Source organism: Xenopus laevis, chromosome 6L, assembly GCF_017654675.1.
Source record: "Xenopus laevis strain J_2021 chromosome 6L, Xenopus_laevis_v10.1, whole genome shotgun sequence".
Lineage (NCBI taxonomy): Eukaryota > Metazoa > Chordata > Amphibia > Anura > Pipidae > Xenopus > Xenopus laevis.
The window spans coordinates 20,868,819-20,886,038 of NC_054381.1; the positions used below are offsets into that span (position 1 = coordinate 20,868,819).

The 17,220-nt window shown below is 39.7% G+C and overlaps 1 protein-coding gene across 10 annotated transcripts in view; it reads left to right on the forward strand.

Moving 5' to 3' along the window:
- pard3.L (par-3 family cell polarity regulator L homeolog) overlaps positions 1-17,220 on the forward strand; it is a 417,717-nt gene that overhangs the window by 294,758 nt on the left and 105,739 nt on the right. For 6 of the 10 annotated variants that reach the window (XM_018267171.2, XM_018267173.2, XM_018267172.2 and 3 more), the window contains one exon: positions 3,502-3,618. The exons of the other annotated variants lie outside the window; for them this stretch is intronic. In XM_018267171.2, the coding sequence (XP_018122660.1) occupies positions 3,502-3,618 (117 nt within the window). The remainder of the gene's footprint in view (positions 1-3,501; positions 3,619-17,220) is intronic. 10 annotated transcript variants of the gene reach the window in all.

Here is a 17,220-nt window from a genome sequence, read left to right on the forward strand (position 1 = left end):
ATAAAGTGCTATGCATTTCTTCAATTATTCATAATGAAGCTGGCCTTATATTGGTGCAGCCGACTTCACCCAGAGAATGAGGTTCAGTGCATAACAAATGTATAAATGGACTCTCCGTGCCCATGCAATGACCATATGCCATCTTGTTGGGGAGAGAAATTGATGTTAAGATCGGTGAGGCGTGAATTCACAGGTTGGTGACTCTCACACACGGCAAATGACAGGAACTTATGGCCAGTTTAATTGTTACATGGCTTTATTGTAATTAAGTTTAGCTCCATGTGAGGTAGCCACAAAAAAATTCAATTATCAACATGAATTTATAATCAGTTGTACGCTTTTTACATGAATTGGCTTATTGACTATATCTGTGATTCACTCATAGCTTTGTTTTCACCCTGGAGGTTGTAGCATGTCTAGTGACATCACCCAAATAAAGAAACTGGGCATTTTAGACCAATGAAGCAAACAGAGTAAAAGTAACAATGCCCAGATTCACCAGCTCCTCCCGCTATATAGAAATAACTAAAGTTTGCACCAGGACCCTACTTTTGCGCTGAACCCCTCAACCCCAATGCCAAAAGCTTGAAACTTCAAGCCCCATTCTCCCTTGCTAGATACACATGACCTGTTTTTATTACAGCAAATCTGTGCTGCCTAAATAGTGTCAGTCGGGGTTATTCTTGAAGAGCAGGAGTATCTTTGTCTCTAGTGGTTCTTTAAATATTTCTAAATGACAACAACTAGCATCATACTGACAGCAGAAGACTACTAGAGGGACCACCATGGAGTTGGTGTTGAGGAACATCTGGAAGATTGCAGATTGCCTGTCCTCGTTCCATTTTCTCCCTGTTGACAGACCCACTGATAGCCAGATCCTGTATCTGTGCTGCACTTTCCTATTAACACAGTAGAAAATGTTTAATCCACAGTAAATTAGTAGATGTCAGACCAAATTATAGGTTTCCAGATAGCGCCCTTGCTTGTCCTACATTACAATATTTTCTTGGTTTTCTAGCAATCGAGCCATCAAACTGCGTTAATTGCCATCAACAACTTAATTGTCCTTTATTCTATTCAAATCATACCTTCCACATCAAGAGAAATTAGCAGGGCTTCAAGCAATTAACGGAGAGACGCTTTTGGCTGCAAAAAAAGAGAATTTTACATCAAAATGAACTCCATGTTCCCGCGGCTTTGTGTACTAGTTGTATATGTTGAGCATGGGCAGGCAAGAACGGTATCCATTACCCGCAGGTTTTGTTTTCCGTTGTATGGGATCTGTTATCCAGAAAACTCCAAATTACATAGGGCCATCTCCCATAGACTCCATTTTATCCTAATAATCCAAATTTTTAAAAATGATTTCCTTTTTCTCTGTAATTATAAAACAGTACCTTGTACTTGATCCAAACGACTACATAACTAATCCTTATTGGAAGCAAAGCCAGTCTATTTCGTTCATTTAATGTTTTCATGATTTTCTAGTAGACTTAAGGTATGAAGTTCTAAATTATGGAGAGATCTGTTATCCAAAAAACCCCAGGTCTAGAGCATTCTGGGTAACAGGCCCACACCTCACATATGGGCAAGCAGGACAGATATGTTTGAGTCAAGAACACAAGGAAGACTTTGTAGGGAATCAATTTAATTAAAAAATAAATGATAATTTTCTATAGAGAGCAATGTCTTTTGGTCACACTGAGTGATTGTTGGACAAAATGGCCAAAGAATACATATGTAAACAGTGCAACTTATGATTTGGGAACTGATATTCTGATATTGTAGTTTAAGGTATAATTTAAGGGTGGATTTTATAGTCTGTGAGTCTTGGTTTGCATTGTTGAGATGACTCTACTCTCAGATCTTGAGCAACATTTCCACTAACAAAATAAAAGATTGCTAACAAGGCAGCTATATTTATTCCCAGATAAAAAAAGACACTGGATTTGTACGTATGGACCCCCTGCCCCTCCCTGGAAAGAGTTAAAAAGAAATGATCTGCTGATTCCGTTGTACTATTTTCCTTAATGACCTTAGGGAGAGAAAATTGTAGCACAGTGAGATTTTTTTGCAAGATATACCCAGGCTAGCTAATAAATTAAGCTTATTTCTTCTCTTTTCTCCCATTCATACTCAATTTAACACTATAGAACTTTTTATGTCTTAATCAGTTTTTGTTTTTCTTCATTAATCAACTAATGGATGTTTCTTCAATAGCTTGCCGTCCTAATGAAATCCGTAGGTAATTTGGCAGGCTACAATGATCTCATCAGTAACGCAGCAAGTTTAGCCCATTTAACAGATTAAATTGAGATTTTATTTGCGTTTTTTTTTTTTTTGTGTTTTAAAGTCATCACACACACGGATGTAAAGGCGGCACTTTCTGTGGAATCTGTGTTGCTTCAAGCGATGCCCTCTAACATTTTTTCAGCATGGCCTGGGTCAGCCTTGATAGGGTCTTTATTCCATTGGCAAGTTCAGAACGACTATATCAATGAGGCTTTAACAGTATTTTCTTTGTTGGCCCAAAGCAATCCAACTTTCCAATCAGTTTCCATTGGACAAGCTGTTTGAACTTCGCAAGGGGTCATTTATCATAGGCTACCATGGTCATCCATCATGTGGGCAGCCATATTTAGTCAAAGGAACAGATTATCCCTTGTATGGTTAATGTTTTAAAATTAGGGATGCACTGAATCCACTATTTTGGATTCGGCCGAAGCCCCGAATCCTTTGCGAAAGATTCGGCCCAATACCGAACCGAATCAGAATCCTAATTTGCATATGGAAAGGGGAAAAATATCTTACTTCCTTGTTTAGTGACAAAAATTCACGCAATTTCCCTCCCCGCCTCGAATTTGCATATGCAAATTAGGATTCGGATTTGGTTCGGCCAGGCAGAAGGATTCGGCCAAATACGAATCCTGCTGAAAAAGGCCGAATCCCGAACCGAATCCTGGATTCGGTGCATCCCTGTTAAAATATTATAGCTACAAGTTAATCTCATTTGAGAAGTCAACATGTCTGTGTATTTAGAGATGCTACTTGATTCTTCTTCAGGATACTCAAACATTCCCTCCTGTAGATCCTACTTCTAATTTTGCCGTACTAACCCCAAGAGGCTGTACCGTTCCAGTGCATGCTAACAAATCTCTAACACACAACATTTTGATAATTTTTTTTTTTTTTTTTAATTTTTGAATGGCCTGTCTCCTTACACCTAAAACGGAAGTGTAATAAAGCGCATGAGAGTATCAACCACAGTCCACTGAACAACAATAATAGCATGCAAACTATGACTAGCGATAGGGTGGCATAAAACATTCTTAAGTATAAATAACTGGCCGAAGACATTACACAAACAGGAGACTTAATTAGCCAACTTTAAATTGTTGGTAAGAAACAAAAGAAGGCGTACCCCTTCCCCCCTCCACAAGACCTTCTTTGTCACCCTATCATTTTGCAGACAGGTTTTAGAATTCCCCTTGTTCTTAACAGGTTTGGCAAACATCGAAAAGATGACAAGATTGATCACGGGGGATCATGGAAAATGAAAGCTCAAGAAGCCCACCCTTCAGAAGATGAAAGAATGCGCATGAGGCAAGAACAGGAGAGGTAGACTTCGCTGCTTCATTAGCTTATTACCTTCCCAGCCGGCATGCGCTTGAAACCTTTTGACATAACCTTTTTGAAACTGCAGAACGAGAGAAGTTTTAAAATATCAGCTTGTTTTTGTGTCCCAGCATTTTTTTTCATTTTTAGATATATTTTTCAAATTTTTGCCTCGTAAATGAAAAGTTTTTTTTTGTAAAGGAATATATATATATATAAATACATCAATGTTCAACTAGAGGGTGTGATAACTGTTAAAACGAATAAGGTTCCCCCCCCCCCGTGTTTTAGTTGAATCGTTCTAATCTGGTATAGTCTTTGGGATTTGCTTATTTCAGAATAAAATAATCAGGTTTTTAGTGGTTCTCGTACATATTCTTGAGGGTTTTATGAAATATTTTTGGATAGTGTTTACTGCTCCCTGAGTAAGGGACTTTACAACTGGTCTTTATTCTAGAACTATAGTGGTTTTGTAATTTGTTCGTAACTTTTCTCCCACTTGGAACTCAAAATTTAACTCCGTTACTAATAGGGATGCACCAAATCCACTATTTGGGGATTTGGCTGAATCCGAATCCTTTAGAAAATAGTTGGTTGAATACTGAACCAAATCCAAACCCTAATTTGCATATGTAAATTAGTGAAACAAAGGCACACACAATTTTTTCATTTCCTTGTCTGTGTGACAAAAAGTCATGTGATTTTTAGGATTTGGATTCGGTTCAGACAGGCACTTGGATTAATCTCTGGCAAAATAGTATCCAATGGAGAAGAGAATGGTAACTGCTGAAAGAGTAAAACATAGAGAACTGGTGTGCACGCTTCTAATGTAGGGAGGCATGCGCAGCAAAACCAAGCCTCTGAGAAAGTCGCAAGATGAAACATGTAAGACAGGTGACATCATTGGAGTGTACCCTGTTGGTGTGCACGAGGAAAGAACTCTGTGACACCATTTTAAATCCTTTATTTTTTATTTATTTATTTTTTTTTAAATCCTTGAAAAACTTTGTGAGGACATTCCACAGGGGGAGCTCCCAGGAGGACTAAGCATAGATATTGCTTTTAATTTGCGAATACCATGTGAGGGCATTTTAATTATTTTAAAAATAAAAAAAAAAAGGTATTTTTACACTCTTTGCTGCTGCATGTCACTCTACAGCTTATACCAGGAGACGAGCTTCATGAGATTTATGTATGCAAGTTGAAAACATTCGTTTGTGAGCACCCACCTAAAAAAGTTTTTGAAAGACTTCTATGGCATTGCGCGTGAAAACATTTTTGCTACATGTCAAATTATTTCACCAGCGGTGAATTTTTGGCGAATTTAAACGGGTCAAATTCGTCCAAGCCTAATTGTGGCAGATTGATGATGTCAGAAGGTGGGACGGCTAACGGTCAATGGGATGTCCATAACGTCAGGAAGTGGTTATGATGTGGCAATAGCCAATTCGATGATCACTGCTCTATTCGTTTTAAAGCCCTGGCTGGATTTACTAATTAGGAAATCCAGATAGGCAGCTTTTACCCAGACAACCCTTCTGAAAACCAGACAGGTGGAAACCCTACATACAGACACCAGAAGGCCTTGTCAGCCTTGTGCCACAACGTGGCCTCTTGCCTTATTCTTCACATGTTTAGGATTCCATATAATATAAAAATCTGGTGAAAATAGGGTGATTGGTATAACTATAAATGTTGCGTTTTATCTCTGCAGCTACATGTTCCTTAGTCTAGTCCGCCGCTATACACTTTATATATCCCATCTAGAGTGAAATGCGTTTGCAGCCAGGAACGGTTCCGATATCGCATTAGAACTGAGCCCTCAAGCCTGTAGACTGTCTTCCTAATTGCAGCCAAATTCTCCTTTTGAAAGTTGCTCTGTTATTTCTCCCAGAAATCATTGATTCTTTCTATATTGAGGCTTGTAAAATCAATAGCTCTGAATTAAGTACAGCGATTTGCCATTTTAACATCCAAAAAAACGAAGAAGAAATCCCAATATGTGATCTTTAATAAGCTGCACTTGCTGTTTGCCTTTCTGGCAGAAATTAGCCGCGCACTGTTTGACGGATTCTATTTGGATAACCTGACACCAGTGTATTTGCCGAGCTCTCTCTGCCCTTTCCATAAGAGCAAACTTGAGTTTTTCATTTCTTTGTCATTTGGAGAAGTTAAAATGACCACACAATCAATTCTCCCTTTATGTCTGAAGTGGCGCAGTGTTTCGCAGTAGGTTAATGTCACACAGGCGACTACTGTACAGCAATTAACTGGCCGCAGCATATCGCTGAGCATTTGAAAAAGCATCCAGCGAGCATCAGCTGAGGGGTTCAATTCAATGAAACCGGTTTAGCAGGTTTTGGCAAAAAATGTACACCCTCGTTGCACGTACCTCCTGTGCTCCTGCCCAGGCACCTGTAACTCAGTTAGGGTTGCCACCCACCGGTATTTTACCGGCCTAGCCGGTAAAACACCTGGTGGGGCCGGTATTACAAATTTACCGGCAATGTAGCTGCCAGTAATTTATAATACCCTTTACAAAAGCCCTTGCCCTCCAGTAAAAACTTACATTTCCTTTGGCTTCTGCGATGTGGCCCCGCCAATTTTTTTTTTCAAAATGCATCCGTTAATAGTGCTGCTTCAGCAGAATTCTGCACTGGAATCCGTTTCTCAAAACACATTTTTTTTATATTTAATTTTCAAATCTGACATGAGGCTGGACATATTGTCAGTTTCCCAGCTGCCCCCAGTCATGTGACTTGTGCTCTGATAAGCTTCAGTCACTCTTTACTGCTGTACTGCAAATTGGAGTGATATCACCCCCTCCCCTTTTCCCCTTCAAGAGCTTAACAACAGAACAATGGGAAGGTAACCCGATAGCAGCTCCCTAACACAAGATAACAACTGCCTGGTAGATCTAAGAACAACACTCAATAGTAAAATCCAGGTCCCACTGCAACACATTCAGTTACATTGAGTAGGAGAAACAACAGCCTGCCAGAAAGCAGTTCCATCTTAAAGTGCTGGCTCTTTCTGAAAGCACATGACCAGGCAAAATGACCTGAGATGCACCTACACACCAATATAACAACTATAAAAAAAATTTACTTGCTGGTTCAGGAATTACATTTTATATTGTAGACTGAATTATTTGCAGTGTAAACAGTATAATTTGGAAATAAAAAAATACATAAAAATCATGACAGAACCCCTTTAAAGAGGTAGTAGTAGTACAGTCACTTGTATTTGTTTCTAGTGCATTGGCTAAGAGAAAGCTCTTTCCCATACAAGCTGCATGGAAGCTCCCATTTATAAGCAATAGCAGAGTGGGCAAATGGGCACTCCAAAGTGTCACACAAAATGTAAACATAAAATGCTTTATGCAGAGTTGCATTAAAAAAAAATGTCCTTCCGCCCTATGCGTTTCGTGGGACGCAAAATGTGTAGGGTGGAAGGAGATGGTGATTTTTTTTTAATGCAACTTTGAATAATCATTTGCTTTTATATTTTTGTGAAACTTTGTGTAATCCTTTGTGGTGCCCATTCTGCTATTGCTTACGGTTTTGGACACGAAACTTGTAGGGCAGAAGGAGATGGTGATTTTTTTTAACGCAACTTTGAATAAAGCATTTTACTTTTAATATTTTTTGTGATCTTTTGTGGAATCCTTTGGCGTGCCCATTTCCCATTCTGCTATCGATTACAGTTTGAATGTTTGTGGCAGGAGAATCCGGACCACCTTTCCTACTTGATGAGTCCTTCAACGTTTTGGTCCTTTGTGAGCTCTTTCTTCCTTTTATTTGGTCTATTGCTCCCATGACTGCCCACAAATATAAATACACAGAAAGAAACCTTTGTGCACTTACATTTTCTTTTTTTGCCACATATTTTTCCCCATAGAGTTCATAATAAAATCTGAGTAGTTTGAAGTTGGGTTGATGCTCATAGTATGTCAGATGCAGAATCATAGCATGGGAAATAGTAGTAGCCCTATAATTACCACCAACTTCAAAGTAGTGCTTGGCAGGCAAGTGACCCTGTAAAATCAGATGACGTTTTTAAAGGGCATGGAAAGTCTAAAGTAGAATAAGGCTAGAAATGCTGTATTTTGTATACTAAATATAAACATGAACTTACTGCACCACAAGCCTAATCAAACAAATAATTTATGCTTTCAAAGTTGGCTACAGGGGGTCACCATCTTGTAACTTTGTTAAACATCTTTGCAAGACTAAGACTGTGCACATGCTCAGTGTGGTCTGGGCTGCTTAGGGATCGTCATAAACAAAGCTGCTTGAGTTCTGCATGGCTGGGAAGTAAGTCGGGGGCTCCCCCTGCTGTTCATAAGTATGATTGTTTCCCTGCTCAGCAGTTAGGGACCGTCTGACAATTCCTATCCACAGCAGTAAATGAAGGGAGAATTTCACTGCATACAGTCAGGTTTCTTATAAAAACGGTACATTTTTTAATTAAAGTATATTGGAGATAGGTTTCTTTTTCATTAAAGAAAGTAAAAATGGGATTTAATTTTTTTGCCTTTACATGCCCTTTAATAACCGATCTCTAAACAGACTAAGTTGAGGGCCTTGTGCAAAACACAGGTGTATTGGGATAGGCACCCTGCATAGAAAACAACCTTTGCAGATGTTCCTCTTTGCTTTCATGAAACTGTTTTTCTCTTATGGGCAGGATTAGTCAGGTTGGGTTGGGGTGACTTTGTTCCAGTTAAGACCACAGATGTTATTTGTGTTGAGCTCATGGCTTTGCTCAGGTCATCACAATCTGCTCCCATCCCATTTTCTGTATGGGTTTCAGTTTGTGCATGGGGACATGAACATGGAAAGGGTCTTCTCCAGACCTTTGCTACACAGTTGGAAGAACATAATTGTACACTGTAGTATTTAGGTTTGCTTTCTCTGAAACCACGATCTGTAGACCAAACAATGAATACAGCCCCTGCCTAATATTGATCTTTCACTAAACTTTACAGCTGCCGTACCACATTCAGTCAGGTAATGTTCTCTGGGCATCTGCCAAGCCCAGACTCATCCGTCCAGATGGGGAAACCCAGGGACCTCAGCTCCTCTCCAGCTGGCACTTTCCTTTGCACATGATGATGTTAGACTTGAGTGTGGCTGCTCGCTCATAGAAACCCATTGTGTTAACTTCCACTAAATAGTTGTTGTGCAGAAGTTGCTTCCAGAGACTGAGCAGTGAGTTTTTTTTTATACTGAGAACGGGATTTTAGAATTGTTTTTTAGGTACTTTTGGCTGTGACTGAATTCTTGATTTGGAACAAGGATTGCTGCAACTGCTGATAGTATTTTAAATGAACCAATTTGGTGCTGTATTAGCTGTTTTGTCAGCTGATGGGCTCAAACATAGCTGGCTAAAGATCTGTATTGTTTGTTTTTTTCCTAGGGAATTTGGGTGAGGGCCTTTCTCGTTGGATAACATGTTCCTTCGATATCCAAGTTCATTTAGAATTGTCGATTTAATGCATATTTCCATTCTGTGTGAAGCTTTATTTCTTTAATGATGTAATACTTCTGGGAAATGGCTTGGCAATAATGAATTTAATGTGTGCAAGCTGCATCAAACAAAAATCCTGTGGGGGCCAAAAGTACAAGCAAATGGTCCATTAAAAAAATCAATTATACCCACCATATTATAGAACCGAATACCATTCCCCGACATCATCTTTCTAATAATAATCAACTTTTGCTCACAACAATCTTTTGCTTCTATTTGCTCATATTGACTGCAGACGGGCCAAGCAAATTAATGACTGCTGCCTAACAACCACTGAATAATAGTATTTTCCATATTTGTGTTTTTTTTTATTATTATTTAACCAGTTGCCTTGCTGGAAAACAGCAAATCCATAATATGGCGTATTTCCTAAAGGAAATCTTTCCATTTCTGATTTCATGGTGTAGTTTTGATTATTAAATTACACTACATACATTGCAAATAATTCATTCTACCATTTCAAATTGTATACTTAAACCAATAAATTTATTTTTTAGTTGGAATATTGATGTGTAAGTAGCTGTTTCAGGGCATTGTACCTGATCCAATGAAACTGCTTTCAGATGAGCGATTGTTTCTCATACTCATTGTATCTTGAGGAGTTGTGGTTGGACTTTGGTGTTTTACTGTTGAGCTCTATTCCCATATCTACCTATCTACCACTAGGAGAGGCATGGGAGCATTTTTAACAATGTAGGTGTCGGGGAGTTGCTGAGGGGGGGAGGGAGGGGATGACATCATTCCAATTTACAATGCAGCAGTAAAGAGAGACTGAAGTTTATCAGAGCAAAAGTCACATGCCTTATGGAACCTGGGAAGCTAAGAACACGTCTAGCCCCACTTCAAATTTCAGAACATTTTTAACAATGTAGGTGTTGGGGAGTTGCGGGGGGGGGGGAGGGAGGGGATGACATCATTCCAATTTACAATGCAGCAGTAAAGAGAGACTGAAGTTTATCAGAGCAAAAGTCACATGCCTTATGGAACCTGGGAAGCTAAGAACACGTCTAGCCCCACTTCAAATTTCAGAATTAAATATAAAAAAAAATCCATTTGCCCTTTTGAATGGATTTCAATGCAGGATTCTACCAGAGAAGTGTGTTTTGTAGAAAAGAGAGATTCTCCCCATTTCCAAAATTCCCCATTCCAAAAGAAATTCTGAACTTGCACTTTATACAGTTACTTTGTATTTTGTGAAGCTTATTAGATTTTTAATTGAAGTTACCGGTAAATGTGTCCATAAAGCTGGCCATAGACGCAAAGATAGAGTCCTACAAATATTTGTTTTGTATGATCTTTGAACCATGTGTCGGATTGTCCCAACATTTTTCGTGTCCCAACATTTCATGGCGATCAGTCGTTTAGTCGAACAGGTTCTGTCGGTTAACGATAATATCTCTGACAATATCAATGGGTGACTGTCACTACTATTTGTCATAACTGCCTGTCAATTCATGGCCAAACCATTGTTTGATTTGTTCATTGTTCTACATTATTTTATCGGAATGCTCAGTGGTAGATCGGGAAATTGCAAGAAACGACGTGCGTTGGACATACGGATATATCTGCACGACTATGGCCAGCTTAAAGGAGAACAAATTATAACAAAACCCTACCCCCTACCCTACATAGACCCCCCTCCCTGCTCCCCCCAGCCTAGGTTTTACCCCTGGTATATGCCCCCTACCCTTTTACTTACAGCGGAGTTCACAGGCGCCATCTTCTCTTCAGTAATCTTTGCGTCTTCTTCCGGCAATTTCCATCCCTTTCGGCGCATTCGCAGTTGTCACAAACGTATGATTGCTCCAACTGCGCATGCGCCGTTACATTGCTGTCTTCCCGAAGATTACCGAAGAGAAGATGGCGCCTGTGAACTCTGCTGCACAGAATCTGCACCGAAGGGTAAGTAAAGAGGTAGGGGCATTTACTGGGGGTAACACTTAGGCTGGGGGGAGCAAGGGGGGGTCTATGTAGGGTAGGGGGTTAGGGGTTTTTATAATTAAGGGTTTGGTTCTCCTTTAAGTATCTGCTTCCCCAATTACTCACAAACACTCAGCATGACAGTGAAAAACCTCAAGAATACCTAAAACTGTAGGGTGTAAGAATGGATTTTGCTCTTCATGAGGGCAAGGAATTCGGTGACTTTCTACAACCTGCTGATCAGCACTTTGTTAGTACCATATAAAGCAAATGTTTCCAGATCTATTCCTCCCAAAACCCAATGTCAGTGACTGGGTTCTTCAATAGCATCTGGTGGAATGAAGGTTGCTAATCTATGCTTTAATATAGATTTATATCAGATGGGTGTGCCACACATTGATTAGAAATCTGTTCAGGCTTCTGGTGCCAAAATGGATTGGCCTACTAATCAGGATTTCTTGTAACAAATCCATTTGTGTACTACAGTAATTAAAGAGATGTACTGCCATATATCCCCACCAGGCTCCGTAATACAACACCCTTGGGGAGAGGCACATTTTCCCATATGTCACATCACTGGCAGCATCTTATCTTTCTCTTTCCCTCTATCTTGGGTGCTGGAAGCCATTTTCTCCGCGGAGTCTCTAATGAATAGGAATGTAACAACGGGAAGGGGAGAAAAATGAACTCCAGTCTTTCATGAGCACGAAGCATCATCCATTTTAATTAGAAGAAAGGCTAGTGAGCACTGTGACAAGTGTCTAGAATTAAAACCATTAATTTGTGTCAAGCTGAAAAGAGACTACTAATGTGGATTTAGTGACAGCAGGAAAGAAATTAACCTTATTATCGTATCTGAATCTGAATTTGTATTTATTTTTCCAGTTCACGTTGGGGTTGTTCATTTATATTGTTGCAGAAGGATAATGAATTTTCCTGAATGCAAGCACAATGTCCTTAGGCCAAAGTCAACCTGTATATATATTTATTTTTTCTAAACCGTTTCTGTAACTAGTTGGAAAGGGATCATCTAGTGTGTTTGCTTTCCAGAACTACATTAAAACACAAAAAAGCGAATGTTAGCCTTACCAATGAACATTTTCAAGTTATAAAGGGCTAAATGAGACACAATTCTGACGGACAAAAACAAAGCGTCTGTTCTAACCCATATAAGTAATAAGTGACCCTGACATCACTTCATAACATGTACTGCTAAAAGCATTCACCTTGGTGGTAAAGCAGTGAGACCTTCACATAGAATTAGTTCAGACAAAAATATTTGGAATGCACCTCTAATTTAGCGCTTTTCATGTTGGAGGTTTGCTTTATTCTTTGGTTCCATTTTGAGTAGCCATTGATTCTTTTATAGTTTATGATGCCATGCATAGACATTAGATTGAGCCATCTGTAGGGACTCTTCATTTATGATGTGCCTTTAGGAAGACCTTAAAGAAGTCAATATAAAAACAAGGGACTTGGTGACCTTCAGGTCATAGATAGAGAATATAGTGGTGTCCTCTTTCTACTTCGGCCATCTGGAACCCTTAAACCTTCTGCTGTAGGAAAGTTGAACCGCAGGATGCTTTGCTAGTACATTATTTTTTTACGTTCCCTGTGAGACCTTGAAAAGGAAGAACACGCATGTTTTATTTTCTTGACCTAAATATTTTCCTCAATGCTTTTTTTCTAGTTCTTTCAAATCAGTAGGTATCATGATACCTTTCATTGGCCTATAACGGTTTTACAGGGCACAAGCTTTTAAAGTCCTGTAATATTCTGCTTGTTTTGTCTTAAAGGAGAAGGAAAGTCGTCTTGCACATGGAAGTGCTAAATGTTAGTCACCCCCAAGTGATAGTATTTACTTACCTGAAACCCCAGGCCGGTGCTCCTATCAGCATAAAACTGCACCGGCCCGGGGTTATTCCAGTGAGCACCAAGGAGCGATCCTCTTCTGCCTTCCTCTTTCTTCACGCAGCTGCGCATTCGCAGTTCAGCGAGAAGCTGAACTTAAACCAAAAAGTCGGCTGGGAAATTTGAAGAAAGAAGAAGCCGGAAGAGAATAGCTCAGTGGTGCTCACTGGAATAACCCGGGGCCGCTGCAGTTTTCTGCTGATAGGAGCACCGGCCCAGGATTTCAGGTGCCTAACATTTGGCACCCCCAAGTGCAAGACGACTTTCCTTCTCCTTTAAAAGTAGAAAAACCTGCATTTTGAATTCTCTGTTGTCTTCTTACCACCTGCAACTGCATAGTCTAGGGCAGTTATTGTCAGATTTTTTGGTTCAAGTTAAACCTTTGGTGAGGTCCACCAGGAGAGCCAGCCCCACCATTGACTGATCTATAGTGATGGCTATTTATTGTTGCCCACCTAGCAAGCCTTTTAGAGCAAAATCCCAAAAATAAATTAATCAGGTGTATATTTTAGCCACGCCCAAAAAAACACAAGTAGCTACTGATGTATAAATTGAAAATGCGTTCACTGAGACTGCCACAGATTTCTGTTTTGGAAGTCCCTTAGATATCCGTTAATTGTGGCTTGTTGAGCAGATGCTAGACTGACAATATGCTGACTGTTTGTCCTACAAGCCCCATTGATCTTCCCATAAACAGGCATATGTCTCTGCTCACACTAACACATCTGGTGCCATAGGCTGTTCTAGATTTGTTTATTGGAGTTGATCACCATAATAAAGGTAATGTTTGACCCTGCCTGATAATTATAATGCATCTCTGTACACAAGAGATGTTTTTATTATCTTTGTGTTGGCAGTAAGGTGCATTATGGACACAGAGAGACTTGGTCATAGACTGCCAGTGCCTAACCTTTTAGGGTCCATTCTTTCTTTTCCCTTGTTAAGGTAACAACTACTCCACATGCTGAGGACCATCAAGCTTGGTCACTAGATGAAATGAGAATGTAGCACGTCCCTTTTTTTTTAACACATTTTTGAATAAGGATACATAAAACTTTTATATCAAGTCATTTACTCGTAACATGGTATTCCAGCAACTCTATTGTACTTATACATTATATAAGCTTAGGTTTTGTGCGAAAGGCGTATATAATGTTTCTGGGAAAGGAAGATCAGGGAGACGCCCTGGCACTTGCAGCCTATTGTGATTTTATTGCTAAGTGCATTCTTCCATCTAAATGTACTTGATAGTGAGGTAATATATACAGTATATTGGTTCAGATGGATTGAATGCTATCAGAATATTTATTGCGTCTTTTTTTTATGTATATTTAATACATCAGTTTAATCTCCTTGCTCTTAAATTTATAAAGCATTTCCATTTTTTTCTTGCCCTCCCATTGTTTTCTTAGCTCTGCTAAAAGCAATCGTAGACAAGTTTGGGGAGTGGTTTATGTTCTGCTACATCAGTTCTCCATTGATAATGATCCAAATAGATTTGTATAATTTCACATGATACTATAATATATATTACTTAGACTGTCTGAATACGAACATTTTTCCACTAAAGGTCATGTTTCTTAAAGGGATCCTGTCATGGGAAAAAAAAATGTTATCAAAATGTATCGGTTAATAATGCTGCTCCATCAGAATTCTGCACTGAAATCCATTTCTCAAAAGAGCAAACAGATTTTTTTATTTTCAATTTTGAAATCTGACATGGGGCTAGACATTTTGTCAATTTCCCAGTTGCCCCAAGTCATGTGACTTGTGCTCTGATAAACTTCAATCACTCTTTACTTCTGTACTCAAGTTAGAGTGATATCACCCCCTCCCTTTCCCCCCCCCCAGCAGCCAAACAAAAGAACAATGGGAAGGTAACCAGATAGCAGCTCCCAAACACAAGATAACAGCTGCCTGGTAGATCTAAGAACAGCACTCAATAGTAAAAACCCATGTCCCACTGAGACACATTCAGTTACATTGAGAAGGAAACACAGCAGCCTACCAGAAAGCATTTCTCTCCTAAAGTGCATGCACAAGTCACATGACTGGGGGCAGCTGGGAAATTGACAAAATGTCTAGCCCCATGTCAGATTTTAAAATGGAATATAAAACAATTTGGTTGCTCTTTTGAGAAATGGATTTCAGTGCAGAATTCTGCTGGAGCAGCACTATTAACTGATGCGTTTTGAAAAAAACATGTTTTCCGATGACAGGATCCCTTTAAATATTGAGCTGCAAACTGATTGAACTTACTAAAACACAAGTCATTTATGGTTGAACAGACTTAATGCAATGATGTATAATGTCCATTAGCTCATTGCTCGGCTGCACCTCACACTAAGTTGTTGTTTGGTCTCCCAATAGGTTAGCCCCCTTTAAGCAAAGACTGAAAATAGATTTTTTTTTCTCATTTTTGGGAGGTTCAGATAGCTGGGTGTCACCTTACATACTGTATCAGTCATATAGTGCATGAAATATTACTTCTGGCAATGAGTAATAATTGTGATTCCATTTGGAATGCAGCGACTGTAGACCTAGTACCTGCCAGTTCAAAGGGACATATACTGAATTTGTTTTAACAAACAGTATACATGTATCACAGCTTTTTGGTTAACCAACCAAGCAGAATGACAGTGTCTGAAAGATTTTTCATTCAAAAGTTACTCCTTTGTAAAACAGATCATGCGTTCCACCATTTTTTTTATGTAGAGTTGGCCAACAGACTTGATTATGGTGCCCTAATTAGTTGTTCCAGGTTTTTAGTCAGGCCAACAATCAAATGACTAGTAGATTGTTAATCTAGCAAAAAGTTGCATGAAGGCCCAGGCTGAGCACCCAAGACAACCCCGCTGTCGACTTCACCCCCTCCCCGGCACATTTGCGTAATGGGAAAATGCGCGGGGGGAGGCGTGTGCACAGAGATGTGCCGTAGAAAAGTGGCAGAAGGGGAACAAGGGTCCAGACCAGGGGTAGGTAAAAGAAGAGGTCTTCTGCATGCCTACCACTAGTTCCAGCCCCCATTGCAAGTAATGCAGCCTTTATAGGCACGCCAAGTGTGGGCCACCTGGGGATTAAGTGGCTTGTTCAGGGAACTGAAGCAGAGTTTTTAGCATGAGATCCCACATCAAAGTTGATCACTAAACCAAACGTTTCAAAAATGTCTGAGAGCAACATAAGCAATCATCAAAAATATTCTAGGGGTGCCAAATATGGGCTGTGCTTGACTACTTGGTAGCTCCGATGTGGACTTGCAGCCAACAGAAGGCTCTGTTTAGCAGTACACGTGTTTTTTATGCAACTAAAGTTTAAGCCAAGAATTCATTAGCCACTAGTTGTACATCACTGATCTTGGCCGACACCTGCATAACAAGCACCTGATGAAGGATATTTATATCCGAAACATGTTGTGAGAAATAAACTACGCTGAATTTGCTGTGGGTCTCCAGAGTTCATTCTTAAGCCGACACCTGCATAACATTCCTTGGCTATGCCAGAATATGTCGCTGAACCTTTATAGAAAAATAAAGTAAAATAAAAGTCTTAGAAGCAGTAGATAATAAGCATCCTCCTGTGAGCATATGTTGCACTGTGTAGGTTATACTCATGGTGCATCTAAAAAGTCCTGTGTTCTTGTCTTCGTTCCTAGTCAATTGCAGTGTGTTAATGTGCGAAACCTTTCACCATATCTCCATCTGATCCCGTGCAGAGAATGAGCCTGCATCTTGATGGGATGTCTTAGCAGCACATAAAATTGTCAAAGTTTTCTTGTGGAGCGTTCTGGCAGCATTCAGTAATGGCCCATCGGTCTGGCACTAGTCTGTACTGTGTAATCACTATCCGTCAGGCTTGACATTCTGCACTTTCCCTTTGAAGGCAGTCGTGTGCATTTGTAATCTGCATCGTGTAATAAGCAGAACTTCTGGAACGCAGACGTAGCAAGTGAAAAGCACCTGCTGGTGTGTTTTTTCAACTCCAGGTACATGAGGGAAAACACAAACTCTCATAAAATGGCCTGGAGCTTTAGTGCTGCTCCGTGAACATGTCTTCAGGGTAATAAATTGTTTCCTTACACAAAAAAGTAAATCTTCCCTGATACTTTTATGATTCCTTCGAGTCATCCTTACTTAATCTTTAAACACATTGTTTTCTTTATTGAAATCTCACTTCCAGTATTGTAATTTATATACCGGACTATTGACTGCACTTATCCAACACAGGCCATCAGAGGACTTATTG